Raw genomic sequence first — 21234 nt, 5'->3', positions numbered from 1 at the left:
CTGATCAAATATGAGGTAAAAGTGGTCAGTCATTGAACCAGGGTTCCCAGAGAGGTGTGAAATTGCCATCTTTGGATATACTAAAAATTCAACTTGAAAAGGCTCTGCACAACCTTATCTAAGCTGGCACTCTTTTGAGCAGGAATTGGGACCAGGTGACCTCCAGAAAACCCTTTAAAACCAAATTATTCTATCATGCTGTCTTCTTATGACACAAGAAACAGGGGGAAACTTGTATGGCTGGGAGCAGGGAGTAGAAGAGCAAAGCACGCAACCTCTCCTGCTCAGAAGCAGGGAATCCTTGATGTTGAGTCAGTTGCCCATCAAACTTCCAGTGTTACAGTCTCAACACTGAGCAACTGATCTGGATTAATTTACACCCCCCCCTTTTTTTTTTTTCAGGGTTAGTTTTTACCTGGCTCAGTTTCACAACCTTGTTCACTGTATCAACAAGCAAACACTTACACAAACAGAAAAAAACCCAAAGATTATGGCTACTTCTCTCAGTGGCAGAGGCAGCCTTAAGCCTACATGGAAGTACAGCCTTGGCAACCATCAGACAGTAATACTGCAGCAGCACTGAAATCTGTGGTTAATAACATATTTTGCAGTGATACTTTTTACAAAACACACTCATGAACTGATTGAAAGTGTTCTTGTTAAAGAATGCTAAATTCAGGAAAAAAGCACTTAAAAAGAGGTCACATACTTTTTTTCAAAAGGTCTCTTATTGATGGACATACCCAATCACCAAAACCATGAGCATGCTGTTCTCTTACCTCACCAACGAACACAGAGTAGCGTGCCAAAATTTGCAGACTAAGTTTCCAAAGACGGTGTGCTAATAATGGTAAAAACATTTGATCTGACCAGCACTTCAGAAGACTCGTCCAGACCATGTGAGTGGCCAAAAGACAGTATGAGCTGCCAGCTAGAAACAATCAAACAACAAAGGTCAAGTTCCTAAGCACATTTTAAAAAGCTGTAACATCAGTGTAATTGTGTTACCCGAGATTTTTTTTGTTAAAAAAAAAAAAAAGTAAAAAAAAGAGTATTCCAAAAGACACAATCACAAAGATAGCAAAGAGGATTTATTAAGCGTTGTCGGAAACAAACTCTTAAAGTATTAGCTCCTCATTGATTTAGATTTAAAATTCCACTAAGTCTTGCTGTAGCTGTGCAGGCAAAAGCAACAAATGAGAATTTGCCTGCAACAAAGGCAGGAACAGCTTGGCCAAATAATCCACTTCAGGAGATAAAGTTTCTAGCATAATTTTTGGCTGTCTTATGAAGGAGTTGTATTAGACATGCTTGCCAGCCTTAACAGTAATACTGTCTTAGCACTAAACTACTGCTCCTGTCACAGTTATATCTGAGATATCTGCTAGAAATATTTATTTAAAAAACAGTAGGAATACCTATATTTAAACCAAATACTTTTAAAGCAGTTCATGCACTAACATTTTATAGTATACAATCAGAGAGCTAAGAAATGTGTCTGCAAGCTCCAGGCAAACACCTCAAAGTGGTAGGTTTTATGCATTTCGTCTCCGTTAGGATTTTTTTCTCCTTGCTCTCTTCAGAGAGCATGTGTGTGCATATATATATATACACACACACAGACACATATTTATCTGGCTCTTAGCTGCGGCATTCGTAAGTATTTACTCTGTTAACTGAAGTAAGTTTTTCTGATTACAATACACTTCTAATGAATATACCACGTTTTCCCTTCCACTCTAATCCTTCCTGTGCATGCCTCCTCATCTTCTCATAATCAATGTATGTTTTTGGAGCAGATAGCAACACTATAAACCATAGGAAGCCTAAATGCTGCCAACAGAGCGCCATTTTCGCCTCTACATAGCCCTACAACAATTAAGAAAAATGTGCCCCAATAACACAGCATAGCCTTTTGGTTGTCACTTAGAGGATGCCAAATGCATGTTTAGTTCCTTCTTGCACTGAGGGAATACTTCCACAAATATGTTAATGGCTGCTGCCAAAAGGGGTGTTTTTAGTAAGTGAAGTGATCACTGAACAGTACTCTCGTATTGCCTTCTCTATAAAAATGTATTACACTGTTTAATCAGCTCATCAGAAAACAGAAAGCTCATGTGAACCTGTAGGATACATGTTACTAAATACTCAGCAGACAGACAGTAACCACTGCTACTTACACCACCGATTCCTTCACAATAGAGAAATTATTTTTTGCAATAAAAGTTTACCTGGTGCTTCCTCTAACGTATCTGAAAGTGCTTCTTCTAAGGCCCCTGCTATTTCTCTGAATCTGAGAGATAGAAAAGTTTTGAATATTACAATTCAACAACTGCTTAAATTGATGCCTAAACATTTTTTCAATGTTTATTTCAATATTATTTCAATGTTCTATCAATGCACATACACAAATTTTAAACATGGGGTTATTTTTGCCCAACATAAATTGGGATATAAACCAGACCAACACTTGGAAGAGAACCTTTGACATTTTACAGGCAGATACGAAGCTTGTAGTTTGGGAAATTATTAGTCACAGTTGCAAACATTATCAAAATGATAGCTCACAGAGTGTCAAGTCTTCAGCTTTTTTGAGGAGTGAAGCTTTTTATTTTGTTACGGTTTTTAAAGTAAAAGTGAACACATTGTCTCGTACTTGCTTTAGCTGACCTTCAGATTTGTCATGTGACACGGGAGGCTTCAGCTTTCTACATGTTTGTTAACATACAGTGGCATAAGGTTCTGCAAACAATTCTGTACCTGATAAAAATCAATAGTTCCTCACAGGATACCTTGACCCCCTTTATAAAAAATTCACCCTTCAAAAAAGTAAAAAAAAAAAAATCCTGCCTCCCCAATTTTTTTCGGTATAGCAGCAAAGTTAATATTAAAACCTCTGATACTTTTCCATATTTAAACCATATTGGATAAACAACATAGCATTTCCCTCATCTAAAAATTGTCAAGCATGAGCTGCAGAAAATTCTTCTTTAACCAGGTTTTCCCACAAAATGGTGAAACAAAGCTATTGTTTTAAGCTCCCCTATAGAAAGTTCTATTGTCATTGGTTTCCCCTTTCTTGTTTTTATGTGCATCATAGTAATTCTGTAACCTTTTCTATCAAACTTACTAATTACAAACCTGTAGGGCTGCTCTTAAAGCCTCTTAATTGCCATTTCCAGATCAGAACAGGGGCGCACCTAGCTTTTCTTGTACACACTCCTAATGGAGTGGATGCACGTTTAGCACCTAAACATATTTTAGAAGTATTTGTGAAATGGCTTCAAAGCCTCACTCCTGCATATGCACCACTTCCACTGACAGAGCACTGTCTTTAAGTCTTATGGTGAAAAAGATTAGAGAATGGAATCAGATTTTTAACAATGACATAATTTTTTGCTGAATGTTTCTTACATAGGAAAAAAATTTCCCCAATGCGGGGTTCACTACAGTTCCACTATTAGTTGTACTGACATAACTGAAGGAATGGCAAGGGAAAGAGTTACTGGGGCTGTTCGTGCTAGCACTGCTACAGAAGAAATGCCTGTACATCGACCTGTTCCTCAAAGGATCGTTTGTAAAGGCTTTAGTGAGGGCTGATTGTTCTGGGTAATTTCTGTAATTGAAAAAAGAAAAAACTCTATAGTCTTAACTATAAATGCCATAGTGTAAGATAATACTTCAATAAAAATCCCGTACGACTTAAGGATATTAACATACACCAAAGAAAAAGCTTCCCTGACATATATAATGGATATGTTGCATTATTTTCACAGCTGTGCACTAAAGAATTCATGGGCACTTCCAAAAGTTATCACATTATTCCAATAGATAGGAATAACACGGTGAAAGATGAACCAGCTCCTGTTATCCAACCATTTATTGAAATAGTGCACTATTTAGATTTACAGTAATCTTGGATTAAAGGAAAATGATTTTTAAAAAGTTTAATCAGTCAGAGCTCAAAATACCTAATGGAAAAGAACATTTTTGAACAGAAAGAATATGGTGAAGCCCCATTTCAATTTTATGAGCAAGAGTATCAAGGCTTGATCAAGTGGTCACTTTTCTAAAAGTTGCACTTTCAAACAAAAGGGGCAGACTCACAGACCTATTAACGATACACATCTGTTAAAAGGTTTATAATGGCTGCAGTTTCACAGACACATTTAGTCTGTGCACTCAGCTCTGCTACTGTAGTGAGTACTCCCGCCCTTTCCCTTGGGCCAGCACGTGTATTTGTACAGTTAAGTGGTTTGGAGAAATTGATTGGAGTTGAACGTCAGCCTTTTGTTGCCCAAGGTAACAGATCCTCATATCAGTTCACTACACAGCTGCAGCACCTGATGTGCAAGCAAGGATGTCAGAGGCTGGGGCTACCATTTTACAAAATGCAGTGAACCACCAAAACACTAAGACCCTGTTCCCAGCCCCGTGCTCCTGTCACTTATCTTATATTAGCTCCAGCACTCATAAGATTCCTGGATGGAATTTTTCAGCAGCAATGTACATTTATCCTGGATTAAAGAAACTGTATAAATGTGGCTATGGTTGTACTGTTATTGCCAGTTCTAGAATTATGCAATAAAAAAGGCCACTAAAGTGATCCAGGTTAAAAATAAACATCAATTTCTCTCCCCTCTCTTTTGGAAATCTACCTTTTTTTTTTTTTTTTTTTTTTTTTTTGAGAGAGAGACGCTCAGAAGGCTGTGGACGATGAGAGATCACACCAGCACACTTAGGTCATAGCAGACTTAATCAACAGTTCTCTTTCTTGCCTTCAGGCTTGCTATCCAGCCCTAAAATCAGATGTGTAGACTACATTTTCTAAAAACATGGGTTTATATTCTATTTTGTTCATTAAAATTCTAGCATTACTAGAATTAAAACGGAGCTTTCTTGGGTCTCTGCTCTCTTCTAGCTGCAAGATCTGTAAAAGGTAATACTACAGGTACATAAGACCTGCTGGAAAAGTAAGCTAAAACTTATTACTTAGCTCCTCAGGAAAAGGGCAATCTTTGGGAAGGCAATGCTACAAGACCCAGCACTTTACAGAGTACATCCTGTGAGACAAAAAGGATGTCAGAAACATGGCTAGATCTGGAAAAGCTACATGTTGTCATGTCCTTTAATTCTGTGTTTCCAGGAAGAAAGAGTTCTTCCCTCATAGTAAGTATTCCTCTAGATTTGCACAAGTGGCATCCTTCAACATACAGTTTAGTTCCAGGGACACTGGAGAAAAAGAATTTGAAACAAGACTTCAAGACTTGCCTAGATCTGTTCCTGAAAGTCTTATGAGTAGCATATCAAATTCAGTGTAACTACAACACAGTACATATTGAAGAGCTGTGATTTTTCTAAATTGTTGAGAGATATAGAAAACAGTTACTTGACTTCATAATTAAATTCTTAGTTTGACTTCTACTATGATTTGTTGACAAGTGAAACTGAACAATGAGGAGATCCGAGCCTAAGCCAGATCATCTTGCTGTGACTGAACTCTACTTTTGAAAGAGTGAACAAAAAAAATGCATACTAACCTTATTTGAAAATATACAGGCAAATTCCATTTGTTGTTAAAGCTGTGGTAAGAAGGATGAGATCTTAACCTTTTCACACTGGCTTGGGAGCCACACTGTCGTTCAAATTTCCGTACGAAATCCATACTAGTAGTGTACTTCTGCAGAAAGAGAATGAGCATTCCGATCACGCACAGCGTCCCAGCAAACAAGGAAGGCCACCACCCATTCAGCAGAACTCTTGTATCATGCTACAGTTAAGCTTGATGTTCAGAATGGGCTGACACTGCCCCCATCATCTAATCATACAAGGCTAAAATCCTGGATTGCAGTGAAACCAAAACCAATTAACTAGTAGGTGTTACTCTGATAAGAAAAGCTAGTGCAAGACACTTCTAAAAAGCATAGAATTGTCCAAGTATCCTGAACAAGCAGAACTGATCAGAGACATGCATCAGTATTTCTGAGCTGAATCACTGTGGTGGAACAACAGTGCTGCACAGCACTAAGAACAGTCAGTTGCAGGAGATACAGGTATTCAACAAACAGAAGTAATCAGGAACAAAACCCAGAAATACACATAGCCAAACACACACAAGAATGAAAGCATGGTATTTTTTTTCTGTTATATAGGGCCTGTATTACAGGAATTTCTAGAACTCCTTCTCTAAAAATATGGTTTGCAAATACAAAATATTTGCAGAAGAACTTTAAACAGTTTCAGATAAACTAACTTTACCCAGTGTATATTTCTAATAAGATGTTTACAAATAGCATTAAGTCAGTTGCAAGCAAAGAGAAATTACATTAATCCTCAAATACACTGAAGGCTCACTCTCAACAGTAACTTATCAACACCCTGAAAATAATGAATAATAAATTAAATCATACACAAAGCAGAAAGCCAAACACTTGAGTGAAAACCAGAAGCAAAATAGTGCATTAAAATGTTATTTCACACAAAACAGACCTTGCTAACAGAACACAAAAGTTATGTAAATCAATTTAAAATCAAAATACAGCTACAGTTAAAATCTACCTCTGTGCAATGAAAAACAGTTTGGCTTATGTGCAATTTTCTTCTATAAAGAAAAAAAATAAATAGAAAACAGCCATAAAACCTATCATACATGCTCATAAGACACTGCTGAAATAATGAAATAAGCCTGACTGAATCTCTCAGTGCTTCTGACTTCACTGAGGCAAAAGCAGCAGTTAGGCTGTAGCAACAAGGCTTTTACTATGATCCAGAGCACTACGCAAGTGATGTGATTTTGCCTCTTAAGAAGCAGTAAAACATTCTCAGGAGAAGCCCCTGAGTTGCTGCTTACAGGTTCTGCTTTCAGAAACTCTGACATGGGCATACTTTTGTGTTGTGTATCTCAGTAAGTTCAAGACTTTCTGTTACAACATATAATTACAGCATATTTGTCTTGTGACATGGCAGTTCCAGTGTGTCAAGGCAGTATTCTAGAAATTGCATGCAAAAGCTTTTAGGTAACTACTTTTCTCCCAACTTGGCTGTATTTATAACACAATGGAACCGTAAAAGGTATGGGAGTTAAATCCAGAATGAATGACAGATTAGTGCTCTTTCAGGCCTCCTTTCTTAGATAATAAACCCAGCACTGTGCAAAGGCAAACAAGCTGTTAATGCTCTGCTACCTGAAATATTAGTCAGAGATATAAACCAAACACTCTGTGAAGACCTATCACTCTCAGAATAGAAGACAACTCAAGAGATGTTTATCTAGTTATCAATAACATTATATCTAAGAGAGGGAACTAACTGCAAGATTGGTTTCCATTTCAGCTTCTAGGATTGGATTGACTGCACAAAGTTATTTAAGAGAAGCTAAAAAGTGGGAAACAAAATGGAGCGATTTTCAGAGGAATCTAAACTTAAAAAATCTCAAATGAATGTTTAGGGATAAAAGAAGTACTTTTTTCAAATACCTGTAAATCTACAAATCTGACTTAGAAATAAGGGCATGACAACCTGAAACAATTTTAAAAAAACTCTGTACAAGTAGTTATTTTAACATACGTGCTTAACACTGCCAGTCTGATTTTCACAGGACTTAAAAAAATATTTTTCCATTCCCCTGCTCTACATCTAAAAACCTCCTAACAGATAATACTGCATATCCAAACTTTTCAGCATTAAAACTCTACATATATACATATGCAAACAAACCTGGCGAAAAAGACTTTTCTGCATTTCTATGAACCTAGAAAACAGAGATAGAAGATTAGTGTCTAAAATCTGTGGTCTGTTACTTGGGTTATCGGCAGTGCAGAAACAATTTTAAAGGGTTTTTTTACCCCCTCTTAATTCAGAGCTATTTGTCTTTAGATAGACATAACAGCATTTTTACACTTGGCATTTCAACTTCTTATTGATTTTTAGATAAAATATTTTAATGACTTAGACTCTGAGTCACTTAAGCAGTCAAAAGCAGTCTGGAAAGTACTTTAGACTTACTACATGATTTACTTGAAAGTCATGGGGGGTGTTGGGTTTTTACGTTGGTTTTGTTGTGTTTTGTTGTTTTTTTTTTAAATAAACACAATGTCACTGTTGGTCAATATCAGCTTAATATAAGATGACAGCCTTTTAAAAATAATTCATTTAAAACAGCAAACCCAACTCTTCTGAAGATAAAATACATTCTTGTGTAAACCAAGCAGCACAGGCGACAAAAGCCCAGCACAGGTCACAATTTGCAGTATGCAGGGCATTAGGTGAAAACTTCAAGAGTGACTGAAACTTTATGGGAAACTAAGTATTCTCACCAGGGTGGGCAAACACCTTATAGTGTCATTTGCATGGCATTACCATAACTTTCTTCAACATCCATTTCATTTGCTTCTTATTCAGAGCCAGCCCTGCAAACGTTCACTGTAATGCCTGCCTGCCTGCCTTCAATTATTCAATGTATCTGTATGACAGAGATCTTAAATTCCAAGAAAAATGTAAGTATTTAGTAAAAGCAGTTTTGCATGAACACAGGAAGAATCGTTTGTCTTATAAACCTCCACCACCAATCTAATATTTCCCTAAGTCATCTGTCCTGATCTGCCTACTATGCCTTCCTTCAGACAATTTATCACTGCCTGCCATCTCCATCTTGAAAATAAAAGGTTTCGCATGAATCATAAGTCAAGCTGCAAGGAAAAAAAAAAAAAATCCAAATATTTCAGCAATCATTATTAAATACAGAGACAGGACATGAAGAAAAGCAGAAAGCTTGTATTTTCTACTTGTGATATACTAATACAGTTCTGCCAGAGCCAATCTTCATACTAGAGCAAGAAATCAGTTTCAACATTAGTAAAAGATGATCTATTAAAGGCAGAGCAGCACTGCCCATGATGAAAATACAAGAGTGACAAGTACTTTAAATTCATTTTATAATGTAAGCTTGCTTCATAATTGGTTGTGATATCAGAGAAAATGCTTCTTTTATGTTCTAAACCATACTACACTGCCTCCAAGTATTTTTATTTCTTTTAGTTGACTTGTGTTTCTAATCACAACATAATCCGCAATTCTGAAAGAGAGCAAAAGCTGAAACAAGCAAGTGAAACAAAGAATTTTTTTAACCTTCCCATAGTATAGAGCAAGTTGTAACACCGGTATTTAATTAACATGAGAGCCCTTGCTATACAGAGGTGCTAGTCTTGGGCAAACACTGGAGTAGTCCACTCCCACCTTCACTTATGTTGTAATTCTACAACTAAGAACGAACATCTACTCCTAAAACAAATACTAAGGCCAAATTCACATGACTAAATGGCTTCCAATAACTTCTGTATGAGCCTTTCTGACAAACTTGAGGGGAGAATTAATTCCTATATAAATTAAATCAAGTGGCTTGAGATAACCTCCTCTTCCAAGCCATGCAACAACATGACTTCACACAAAAGCAGCAGGGGAAAAAAAAAGGTAGAGAACATGACTCATTCAATTCTTGTGTGTGTGTCAAAGGAATCACAAATGGAAATAATTAAAATTAATTACCTCATGAAACACATCTGGGTTTCCAGGGTTAAACAGCGATGGCAATTTCTCTTCTAAACCGTGTACTATTTCTGGCCACACTGAATTCACTAAGAAATCATATCCAGGAACAATATCTGCTTTTTCACTGAAATGAAATTGCAGTTATTCCATGGTTATATTTTACCACCAGGCTTCTATTTGGAGGTAGGGATAACTAAAAACACCTGCACTGTATTAGACAAAATGTAATTAAGTTTTTTTTTATATAGGTATGCTGATTCCCTTAAACCATTCTTCCTTCAAGGTTTCTTATCTGATCCCACAGTCTCATCAAATGCAAGATATTTTTTTATAACTCTCAGTGTTTTAAAATTTTATCAGTTATATATTTTGCAAATGTGTTCTGGAAAATGAGTATATTTCAGCTGAGAACTCCTATTCTTACTTGTATATTTCAAGTTTTAATAGCTCCACACTTCAAAGAGGTACTAAGTAGGAGTAATGTGACTAATGCAATGAAAAGAAGCAGAACTTTTTCATAACTGTTCCAAGCTGTATTTATACATGATATTGTGGTTCGAAGCAAAAGATTAAAAGCTACCTTGATTATGAAAATTTATAAATTGAGAGTAGAAGAGATACAAGCATTTAATTCCAGTTCAGTACACCACAGTACAAAGTAGAAACATTCCATTATTAAGAAGAAAGATTAAAACTTGCTGAGGCATTAAAAGAATTGAAATGTTAGTAAAAATTAGGAGTCATAAAAAGCTCAGCAATGGATGACTAATTAGAAAAGTAATTCTGCAGTCCCTAGGGGCTACATCCACAGTTCTGCTAATTACAGCAGTCTACTATATTAACCAGCCTGCAAACAGATGAATAAATGGATACAATTCAGTAGACCTGAATTATTTAAACTTCAAAACAGGCAATTTAATTGCATAAGGAATTAAGCACTTTTGGAGAAGACAGTGGAAGCACAAATCAATTAAACCTGTAGCTCCAGTGCATGCAATAAATCAGTCAAACCTCTGGGGATCACTCCCCACTTTTCTGATGTGCACTAACAACCCAATAACTTTTGAGCTTATATTTTTTAATAGCATTATTATGCCCTTCTCCTTATATGAAATGTACAGTCATATTTCATGGATTCAAAAAACCAAGGTATAAGACACATTGTATTATGAACAGTACTCAATTCTATTACTGAAATACAGGATTGTCTTTCCCTCTTCTGAAGGTCTGGACTGCAGCACTAAGGAAGTTTGTTCACTGTTGTTTTGAAAAACAGAGACATGAGAGAGAAATCAAACTTGACTATGAATCTTCAGGAAAGGCCAGATAAGTTGTTTGCGCATGGAAGCTAATTATGCAAAGCATTTCAAAAGTATATGATACTTGCTCTAACTTCAGCGCAACTGAAAGAAACCCCAAGATATTTACCTTGAAATAGCTCCCCCTGTTACTTCACGCAAGAGACGGCAATGATGAGGAACAAACTCCAATAGTTTATTGTACATAGCCTGAAGACCATTAGGATGAGATTGAACGTACTGTTCCACAATCACCTGCCAGGAAGAGTTCAACATTAAATGTCAGAAAAGTGAATATAAAATACTGTAATGCAAGACTCACTCAAAACTCCTACCACTATAATCCCAAATATTGGGAGAGTCAGTATATTACTTTTTTTTTATATTACAGTTTCCAATTATAACTTGCCAGCTTGAATTATTACTTCCTTTAATGTAGCACTCTAACTGACAAGACTGGCCCTAAGAACGGGAATGAGCTCCTTCCTTCTAAATGTTAGCCACCATGTCTGGCTCTCCACACAGTGCACACATTGCTGTCACCTGAAGCAGTCTGTGAAGTTAAACAGGTGACTGGCAAAAGCTAATGAAACTTCAAAATAAACTGAAAAATTTCTTCTCAATGTAGAGGTTGTTGGTCCAACCCCAAACGCAGGTAAGCCAATAGCCAAGAATCTTCCATGACAATGCTAAGCCTTTAACACAGCTAGGAAAGCAGTTTGTCCAGACAGTACCTCATATTCAGTGAAAAGGGATAATCTCTGCCATAAAGAGAAAGCAGACAGTAGTTGGACAACACAGGAGAAGAACAATAGCTTGTATTTCTTGGTATTCTTCCACTTGTCTGAACACTTTTGCCTCTTGCTACATAAACAAGCGGAATGGTGCAGAAGTGGGGAAAGAATAGATACTGAGAAAACCAAGAGGGGAAGACTACCTGTAGCAGTTGCTACAGCATTAGCAAGCACCCAAAGAAAGTTTGTCCTTAAGAGGAGAGGTCACCACCATTTGACTCCCTCTCCCATCCAAAAGCTAGGAGTTGGCTTTGCCTTGTAATCTGTATGCATACAAAGTAAAACCAGAATAATTTTAAATGTTTCCTTCCCAACAGCAGGAAAGAAACATCCTACTGACAGTGACATACAGCTCAGATCTTGTGAGACTTACTATTGTTTCACAGGGAAGGGGAAAGTAACAAGTCCATCTCTTGCTGATTACCGAGTGGAAAAAAAGTAATTTCTTTTCCCTATATTGATTTAGAAGAACATCTCCTTCAGCAAAAGTTATACAGATTAACTCTTCACTTGCTTGATTGGGAACACTGGGGCAAAGAGCCCCCAAAATGAAAAAAAGAAGCAAATACCTTAAGGTCATTTTTGCATTTATGTTCAGAAAGGCACATCAGTGTAAGAAAAAGCAACTGTATTATTGTCTGCAGAAACATATTCAATACTTTTAGAAACAATGTTCACATTGCTTTCCTGGGTCTTAATAAAAATGGTTAACTCTATACTGTAAGCAGTCTCATTTTTTTTATAAAATACCAGTAGAGAACGAACTGTTTTAAATATCCTGAAAGCAGAAAGAAGTACCTCACATCACAACATGCTTCTCATGGTTTACTGAGCACAGAGAACACTGTTGAATATCTCAATCTGAAGAGTAACGACAGTAAAAGAAAATCTTGACAGCAAAGGGAAAGATACATCAATAGCATAACTTGGGACTCAAAGCCACTGAAGTGTGCTATGTATTACACAGGGGATGATGAGGGCAAGAGCTATTCCGCCTTCTGTAAACATGCACAAATTCAAGCAAGTGTATATTTGCAACCGCCAAGGCAGCTCTTGTACTTTACAGTTTTTCCTCCTCAGAGGAGCAGAAAATTAATACTGCTGAAAGATTCATAAGGCTAGTTTTAGAACAACAACTTTATAGCCCTGGTGCTGGCCCAGTTTAACTTCTTTAAGGACAGTGAATTTAATGCATTTATGAAATACTCTGACATTCTAGTGAAAGCCAGGGAAACTTCCTGCAATAGGGCAGTCAGGCAGCACTAGTAATTACATTGTAAAAGGGCACTGATTCAGATCTCAGTAGGGAACAAATATCCTCTGAAATGATATGGAATTGTTACCCAACCTGGACATAATTCACAACACACTAATGAAAAGCGTTAAAAGAAGTCTTGGTATTACAGCAACATTCATCAAAAATGTAACCTGTTTCATCAAGTCATTTCAAACACAGCAGACTATGACATATCTTAAAATGAATTTTTAGATTTTTACTTGAAGCTTGAAACTAGAGTTACCATAATATAATTGTAGGCTTTTTAGTGGCAACTGCAGATGTGCTGATATACAAGAAGAATTGAGCACAACTGACTGACTTGCTGACTGTTACACTATTGTGGCAGGTTACTGTCTGTGGGTTTTTGGTTTTTTTTTTTTTTTTTGGGTTTTTTTTTTAGGAATTACATTATCATCAACCACAACAAAAAGAAAAAAAAGTAGTGTAGACTAGTCGACTAGTCACTAACTGTTCAGGCCACAAGAAATGGTAAGAACAAATGGTGCTAAAAGAAAGCGAGGAACAAGTTGCACAGTGAAGAGAATTAGCAGAAAGTCCCCTAATTTCAGAAAATTCAATCAGTGCTTTGTGATTGGTCCAACTCAGTATTGTAAACTGATGGCCTACTAAAATCAGTTTCTTGTTAATTGAGAAACTGGCCATCTGACACATTTTTCCTACCAGACAACAGCAAATGCTTCCCAAACAAACACTTGTTCCTGCTCTTGCTAATGCCCTGGTACAGCTGGGAACTGCAGAAACTGCTTCTTCATACAATGGGAAAAGGACATTGCACTAAGAACTACTTTTACTGCGTTTGCCTGCTACTGAGCCAGCCATGGAGGAATGCAAACCCTAGATCCGATCCAGTTCCCACAGATGCACCTTGGTCCAGAATAAACTGGATTTTACTCTAGTCATATGCTTGGTTTAAGGTTTGTTTTTTGGATTCCTCGCCCCAAGAAAAATGTAGGTAAGAAAAAGAATCCCAACTGGATATAACCTGAAACTGGTGACAGACAGAGAGAATTCCTCCACCCTTTTTTCTTAAATAGCAACAACAAACAAATTGACATCGTGTTGGGGCTCAGTTCTCCTGCTCTCTCCATGAAGGCATTTTGAAGCTGCTAATGAAAGCTGGAGGTTAACAGGAGAAATAAGCATGTTTGCAAATCAGTTCATTTTCTTAGGATTCTTGATTTTATCTTACCTCATCTATGTAAGGTTTTACAAGCACTTGACCAACTAATGCCTCTGCATCTCGTGTTTTGTCAATTGTTGCATAAGTGCGAAGACAGTGACGTATTATGTCAACATTTGAAGTTTGAAGGCCTTCCAAGAGCAGCCCTTCCAGAGACTGTTGCAACATAGCTGTTATTCCAGCTATACGCTATAAAGGGAAACAAAATATAGTAATAAAAAACCAAAAGCAAAGCCTTGCCAGCATTGCTGAAGTAAATTCTTCCAGAAATACCTAACTCAGCTTTCCATTTTCATTTGAAAGATGCACAAGTTTTGATAACTGTCAGCATTAAATGAACATTAACACAAGCTGAATGGGTTACTGATGCTATTTAACACAGTATTTATTGCAATAAGGTTTAAAGGCAATTATTTTCCTCTATATGTTGTAAGTTATGGGGTAACTTACCTAAGGTCCCCTTTAACCTGAAGAAATACATTAGTAATTGTTCCTTGTTCAACTGAACCACTATGTATGATAATACACAAAAGCTTTACAGTAAGTCACCAGGGATAACAACTGTGGCATTTATCCCTCACCGTCAAAAACTAAAATGATAGTGTGTTCTCAGCACTACTTGTCAAATTACTGCAAACCAAAGACATCGAGTGACATTGGCAAAAAAAATGACACGTCGTTAGATTCCTTCTGGCTTCTGCCTAACAGCTGCTTCAGTCAACATATATTCTCCCTTTTGCTAACCATTTTTCCTGATCTCCTGCTACATCTCTTCTGCTAGATCCAGCTCATTGCTACACTACCTGCAGATACACTCCTGGCCCAAGATGGTCCCTTACAACTCTGTATTTGAAGCAAGTTCAGCAACACACATTAATGTAGTCCCAGTTGAACTACCAATTTAACCAAATTTCTTCTCTGCCTTTTCGCATGCTGTATTGTGTCCATCCATTGTAAAATGATTCCACAGAATTTGCTCTGTACATGTGAAGTCAGTAATCCAATTGCTGACTAGTCATGAAACCTATGGTCTGATGACTCTTAGCAACAACAGGTACAGGACAGAATTCCTGGCAAGCATCATTAAGGAAGCCACACAATAACACACAAGAAATGACAGCTCCATGCTAATCAGCTTAAAGCATTGCCCTGTCTCCATACCCATAATATCTATGTTTAAGCACCAGTTTCCATTTGTTCCCTCTCTCCAGTGAATGGATAGAAGAAAAAACCCCACCAAAACATCAATTAATCTTTTACAGTAGATAATTATTAAAAACAGGGAGATCAGTATACCAGCCTGAATAGCCAGAGTTAGGCAAGAAATTTCACCAAAAGATAAACCTGAGTACATTCAAGCCAGCCACTCTGTAGGCACATTCCCTTTATATTCTGGTCTGTACACTGCAGCTAACAAAACCAACATAAGTCTCTAGAACTGGGCCTCAGTATTAGTAAGCAGACAAACTGCAAGATACATTCGGCTGACAAAAATATGTGTTGTATTTCCTACTCTTATTCTAAGTAATTTATCCTACAGAAGTTAGCAAACAAAGCACAAACCCTCAGAAGCAGCAATACTTCTAGTCAACTGATAAAAATGACCTCTTGAAACCCTTTTACCCCCCTAAATTAATTCAATACAACTCTGTGGAAACAAGCATTTGTCTTCCCATTATATGGATTTTGTTTGATCTCACAAGTGTTAAGCTGGCTATCGTGCAATACTTACTGGTCTCACTTTGTCCAAAAGGGGCATTCCTTTGCTTTGTACTGCATGAAATTGTAGTTGATTAAATTCTGTGGCAATTCTCTCTAAAACTTGTCCAGTTAAAAGTGGGCTAGAAGAGAGATGATACAAAATGAGACTACACAGTTAGATCCTTTCAAATCAACTCACTTTCACGTGCAGTAAATAGATAATGCTCTCCCCCAGTGTTTGTGGTTTACTCTAAATATTTGGAATTCTGATAGGTACTACCACAATTATTGCAATCATGCAATAATAGTCTGGAACACACCACATGATTAGAGTTGTTTTGGAGCTACTAAGATAAGAAGTAGGTGAAGCAGAAGCTGAGAGGAACTATAAGATCTTGCCTCAGCAGCATGAAGCACTTTCTTCTATATGGCAGTGCTGTTTACTGTTACATGAAAAGTCAGTCTTGCAGAGCTCAGAAACTGCAGTAAGTGCTCTTCACCATCCAGATTTGTTTCTTATTTTCCCTTTATGTGGTAAAACTAATGACAGCTATCTCTAGAGAAACAGTCCTACCCTTCTCAGGTCTACATACTCCCAGTAATTAGCCAAATTTTCAGCCACTGGAGTACAACCTTGCTTCCAAACATAATTCTGCAAAGTGCCTCACCCTGACTGAAAACATCTGCATATGCTTTGTCCCTCTAGGTATCAACCTATTCTTCTGTCTACCTCCCCCCACTCACTACCATGTGATCCAGTGCACTAAACTGAAGAGACAGTCTCACATGCAAAGAGGTTCATTCACAAAATTGTCTTTTTTCCTCCAGCTTAAGTTGCACTTGCATCCCAGTCAACTATTTCAAGCGTGTGGCTGGTACATCAGTTCCAAAACTGGCTGAAAGACATCTTCCATCCCTCAGCAAAGGCAGAGGGAGAGGACACTTTCCATGTAGTTGTTAAAAAACAAAACTTGGAAGTGTGACTGGAATTTGTCACAAACCTTCCTTGTACCAGAAGCATTACATGTGTGGCTTGCCTACTTCAGACTATTCTTCCAACAGTCCTTTCAGTCATACATAAGCAAAGAAAATGAGAAACGCTATATCCCATTTTACTTCCAAATGATATTGGAATGAACTATACCGTAGAGAGTATTTCAGACACAACAGGATTAGTGACTTCCAAGAAAAAAAAAAAATTACTGCATGCAAACTTAATGTTTACTGAAAGCACTACAAGTAATTCAGAACTTTGGAGGCTAAGTTACATGTTCTGTGAATGACCAGTTTGCAGAAGACTAAAACTGAGAAAATACTAATATAACAGTCACTTATTCCATCAGAGTTACTCTTCCAAACATATATCCTAATGCTTGTAAATTCATCTACAATACCATGAAATTAAGTTAGTCCACAGTTACAAACAAAACTGAACATTACGTATTTTTTACCTGTTTCCCTCTAATGAGGACAATTCTTTAGTGCCTTGGGAATGTAGAATCTTCTCAATTTTCTCAACAGACTGAATAACATGAATAAGTCTCAGGACACACATCTGTAATTGAAGAAAGATTTTTCATGTCTGACCCCAATCCCAATTTACATTACCTAATGACCCTAAAGATAGTTTGGACTGTTTTTTAGGTTTGGGGTTTTTTTGCTGGTGTAAAAGTTTTCTTCCTCCATCTTAATACTTGAGTCATGTCTCAGTTGAAGTATTGTTCACATAAGTCCGCAAACCCCCACAAACAAACATTTGTCACAGACATAGAACAGCTGTTCTTATCCCTGATTTTTTTCCAAGTTAAGCACAAGGACAGTGTTGGTGTGTGTGTCCCCGTATAAAAATTAAACTGCTGTATTTCAATTACGTTCATAATAAGCAAGTTTATATACTACTACAAGCAGAAACAAGAGTAACTATAATTTAAAAACCCCAACCAAATCAAACAAATATGTTTTTGGCAAATAAAGTAAAATAAAGATTTATAATCAACTAGACACTGTAAAAAATGAAGTCTGTCAACCAAAATGTCAACAATTATTTTTACACGTACAAAATCCTGCACAGTGTGCATCTAGACAGCCTAGAACTTTTAAAATTTCACTCTCTCTGGGTTAACGACAAAAACAAAGTCATCCTAAGGAGGATCTTTTCAAGGTAATAATTTATCTGTTGTACCTTTTTTCTTCTAATATCTTCTTGTTTAGCCATCCGGTCATCTACCGCTTGAATTCCTTCACTGACACATGACTTAAGACTCTGTGAGAGAGAAAGTCAATATGTCAAGCTCGCTTTCCAGCCAGGTTTAAAAAACCCCTTAACTCAAATATCTAAACTTAAACCAGGAGACAGATAAATAAAAATATAGGACTAATAAAAGCTACAATACATCAACTGCCCTCTAAGTGAAAAAGCCAGAAATAAGACTAAATAACTGAAAGTGTAATCTGCTCCTTAAGTACTGCTATCACAAATATCACTATTTCAACTGGAAGTGTTCTTTCAGTACCTTACAGAGAACAAACCACCTTTCACCCAGAAACAGGCAATAAAACCAATATGATTTTATGTCTTGAAACTGAAGTTATAAATCAGATTTAAGTAGCATTTTTCACATAATAAATATTTCTCTATGCTAACTGAACCTATTTGCTGTTTTAGACATCAAGGTGATATTTTGAAGGCACATTTATGCAGCAAACATCCTTTTGAACTGTCTGCCAAGATGATAAAAAATTGCCCTTTGCTAAATACCAAGTCACTGTGGAAGAGCCAGATAAGACTCACCTTCAAGGGGGTGATCTTTTATGGTTAAACCGCAGGACTGAGCAAAAAGAGTCCTTAATGGGACTGTGTTGCATCTGAGTTATTTACTACCATCTTTAAGTTATGCAAATATTAAAACAGTTTCAGTATTTCACCACAGACTTGTCCTGCAAGAGTCCATTCATTTTCACGTTTAAGGAGTCCTTTATCTCTTGGTTGAAAGGCATTATAGAAAATGTAAATTTAGTGCTACTTCAACTGCTTGAAAACACAATGCCTCTCCTACTACCACTCTAAGTCATCAATTTTCAAAGAGTTTATTATAATAATTACTAATATGAGTAAAAGACATTCTGTACATCGTATGAAAGCAAGCTGAAGTTTACCAAGCTGTGTATAATGATCGTTTTGAGCATACCATAACTTCTTCCCTTAACTGTCCCAAGGGTACTGAAAGCTGATTAAGAGCCTTGTCCATGCCAACCTAAAGAAATTAGAATAAAAATATTAATTACTTTTTTGATAACTTCATATGGGAATTACTGACAAAGCCTATCATTTTACAGATACTAAAAAAGAACCGAGAAAAGATATCCCTTCATAGTCTCCAGTTTTAAATGCAACGCAAAAATATGTAACCTCAAATACAGGCATAAATATATCAGACTGCTTGTCACACAAAGCCAAAAATTAAAGAAAAACTTGACCTATGGAAATTTTTCTACCCATAAAAATGTTAAATATCAATCTTTGAACCTGTATAACTGGAACCTGGATGAACTGGGGTGAAAGAGCAGAAGACACAGTGGCCCAGACATTTTAATATGAAAATGATTACAATTTTCAGTCAAGCAGGTTGTTTGGGGTTTTTTTTAAGATATATTGACTGTATAGTAAGTTTAAAGATTCCTAAAAGAATCCTTCAGAATGGCCTTATCTGTATAATTCCTATTCTATTTTAACTATTTATTTCCTTCAATTTTACAACTACTGGCAGTTTGAACAAAAAGCTTGCCTTGAGTCTGACTTCCTAATGAATTAGTTTTTCAAGACAAAAAGCATATGTCTAAAGCATTTATTACAGGCCAACAGCAATTCTGTACAGTAGCTAAGTTCTACAGGAAGGTCTTTCAGTTTCTCTTAGTGCAAGGGGTCACAGTTCAAGACATCCTAATTCTAACAATGAAAAATAAAAGGCCTAAAGTTTTCATGTGAAAAATAAAAAGCCCACTAAACTGCATTAAGATTGAACTACACAGTACAACTGAATAACACTTACTAGATTTGTTGAGAGATTAACAAAATCTGCATAGTCCTTATTTATGAGTTCCACCATAGCAGTTTTAAGGAGTTTGTAATAGAGCTCCAGATCCTCTCTGAGCTCTTCCAACTGCACACGTTTCCTGCAGTCTGATACAAAGTGATCAACATCAAAATCCGGCTGAAAACGAAACAGGAAAGAGAGAAGGATCTAAGTAAAAAGTTCAAGCCAGGAACACAACCCTCCCCGCCCCAAAATAAAGTATTCCATATACCAGAGAGTGCACCAAACTAAAGCTCTGGGGGGCAAAAAGGCTACTTAAGGTAGCAGTTTCCCGAAGTCTTGGTCTTTAATCAGAAAAGCACACAATGTCGTGGGTCAGGGTAACTAAAACACTAGCTCTCCAAAATACAGGGTTGTGTATTCCCTGTATACGCTTTAAACAAAACCAGCCACAAGTCGAAATACAGTATTACGAACTACTTTAACCTCTCCAAGCAACGAGGCCTAAACGCTGCTTCTCAGTCTACCTGCAACTTGGCTCCAAAGCACGCCGAGGGCGATTTGGAGGAACTATGACTCGGACCTGCCCGAGGAGGTGAGCTGCAGCACCCGGCCCCGGCCCGGGACAGAGGCACTCGGATCCCCCGGTTAAAAACCCGCCGGCTCTCTCCTCGGGCAGGCCTCCCCCTCCGCTCCGACTCCGGTTCAGCCTCGCCAGGCTCAGACGCAGACCCTGCTTGGACACAACCCCCGAGGTGCAAACCGCCTGGTTTTGCAAACGGCCCGGATCCCCCCTCCCCTTTCAGTGACACACTCAGCGCTTCTCCGGGGCAAAAAAAAATCCCATGGTGGAGCTTCAAAGATCCCGGCCCAAGGCTCCGGGCCCCTCTCACCGCCCCAGGGAACCCGCCACTCCGCTCCTCAGGAGGCCCCCCCCGGGCGCACAGCGCCCTTCCGCAGCCCCCGCTCACCTTCATGAACTCGTCCTTGTCAAAGCAGAGGTTCTCAGGGCCCCGCGGCAGGTTCATCTTCCTCGCCTCCACGACCGGCCCCGGCCCCGGCCCGGCAGGCCCAAGGCGGCGGCAGTGCCCGCCGCTACCACAGCAACGCCTCCTCCGCCAGCACGGCACCGGCCGGCAGGCCAGGGAGTGCGCCAAGAGAGGCGCCGCGGCTGCACGCCGCCGCGGTAGCGCCCCCTGGACGGCTCCCAGCGGCCCTGCAGGCGGCACCGGGCCGGGGCTGGTGGGGGCGCGGCAGGGAGCTCAAAATGGCGGGGCGGGCGTGTGGCGGAGTGGTGTTCGTGCCGAGGTGTGGGGCACCGGGCCCTTAAAGCTGGCCTGCCCAGCCTCTTCGGAGGAAGTTTTCTGGTTCCTGCCACCCT

At 38.2% G+C, this 21234-nt stretch overlaps 1 protein-coding gene across 5 annotated transcripts in view; it reads right to left on the bottom strand.

Moving 5' to 3' along the window:
• Positions 1–20914, bottom strand: part of COG2 (component of oligomeric golgi complex 2) — a 31836-nt gene extending 10922 nt beyond the window's left edge. The window contains exons 1-12 of one of the 5 annotated variants that reach the window (XM_010562672.1): positions 20825–20914; positions 19869–20030; positions 19008–19073; positions 18002–18082; positions 17271–17374; positions 15851–15959; positions 14128–14307; positions 10975–11099; positions 9544–9670; positions 5541–5680; positions 2232–2293; positions 780–931 (exon numbers count right to left, since the gene is read on the bottom strand). In XM_010562672.1, the coding sequence (XP_010560974.1) occupies positions 780–931; positions 2232–2293; positions 5541–5680; positions 9544–9670; positions 10975–11099; positions 14128–14307; positions 15851–15959; positions 17271–17374; positions 18002–18082; positions 19008–19073; positions 19869–20030; positions 20825–20881 (1365 nt within the window). In that variant the 5' untranslated portion in view covers positions 20882–20914. Of the gene's footprint in view, positions 1–779; positions 932–2231; positions 2294–5540; positions 5681–9543; positions 9671–10974; positions 11100–14127; positions 14308–15850; positions 15960–17270; positions 17377–18001; positions 18083–18610; positions 18942–19007; positions 19074–19868; positions 20031–20824 lie in introns of those variants that run through there. The other 4 variants (XM_010562673.1, XM_010562675.1, XM_010562674.1 and 1 more) reach the window with 4 other exon arrangements.
• Positions 20915–21234: the final 320 nt, after the last annotated feature.

The sequence above is a fragment of the Haliaeetus leucocephalus genome, unplaced genomic scaffold (genome assembly GCF_000737465.1).
Source record: "Haliaeetus leucocephalus isolate CR32 unplaced genomic scaffold, Haliaeetus_leucocephalus-4.0 Scaffold162, whole genome shotgun sequence".
Classification (NCBI taxonomy): domain Eukaryota; kingdom Metazoa; phylum Chordata; class Aves; order Accipitriformes; family Accipitridae; genus Haliaeetus; species Haliaeetus leucocephalus.
This window is presented reverse-complemented; position numbering and strand designations above follow the sequence as displayed.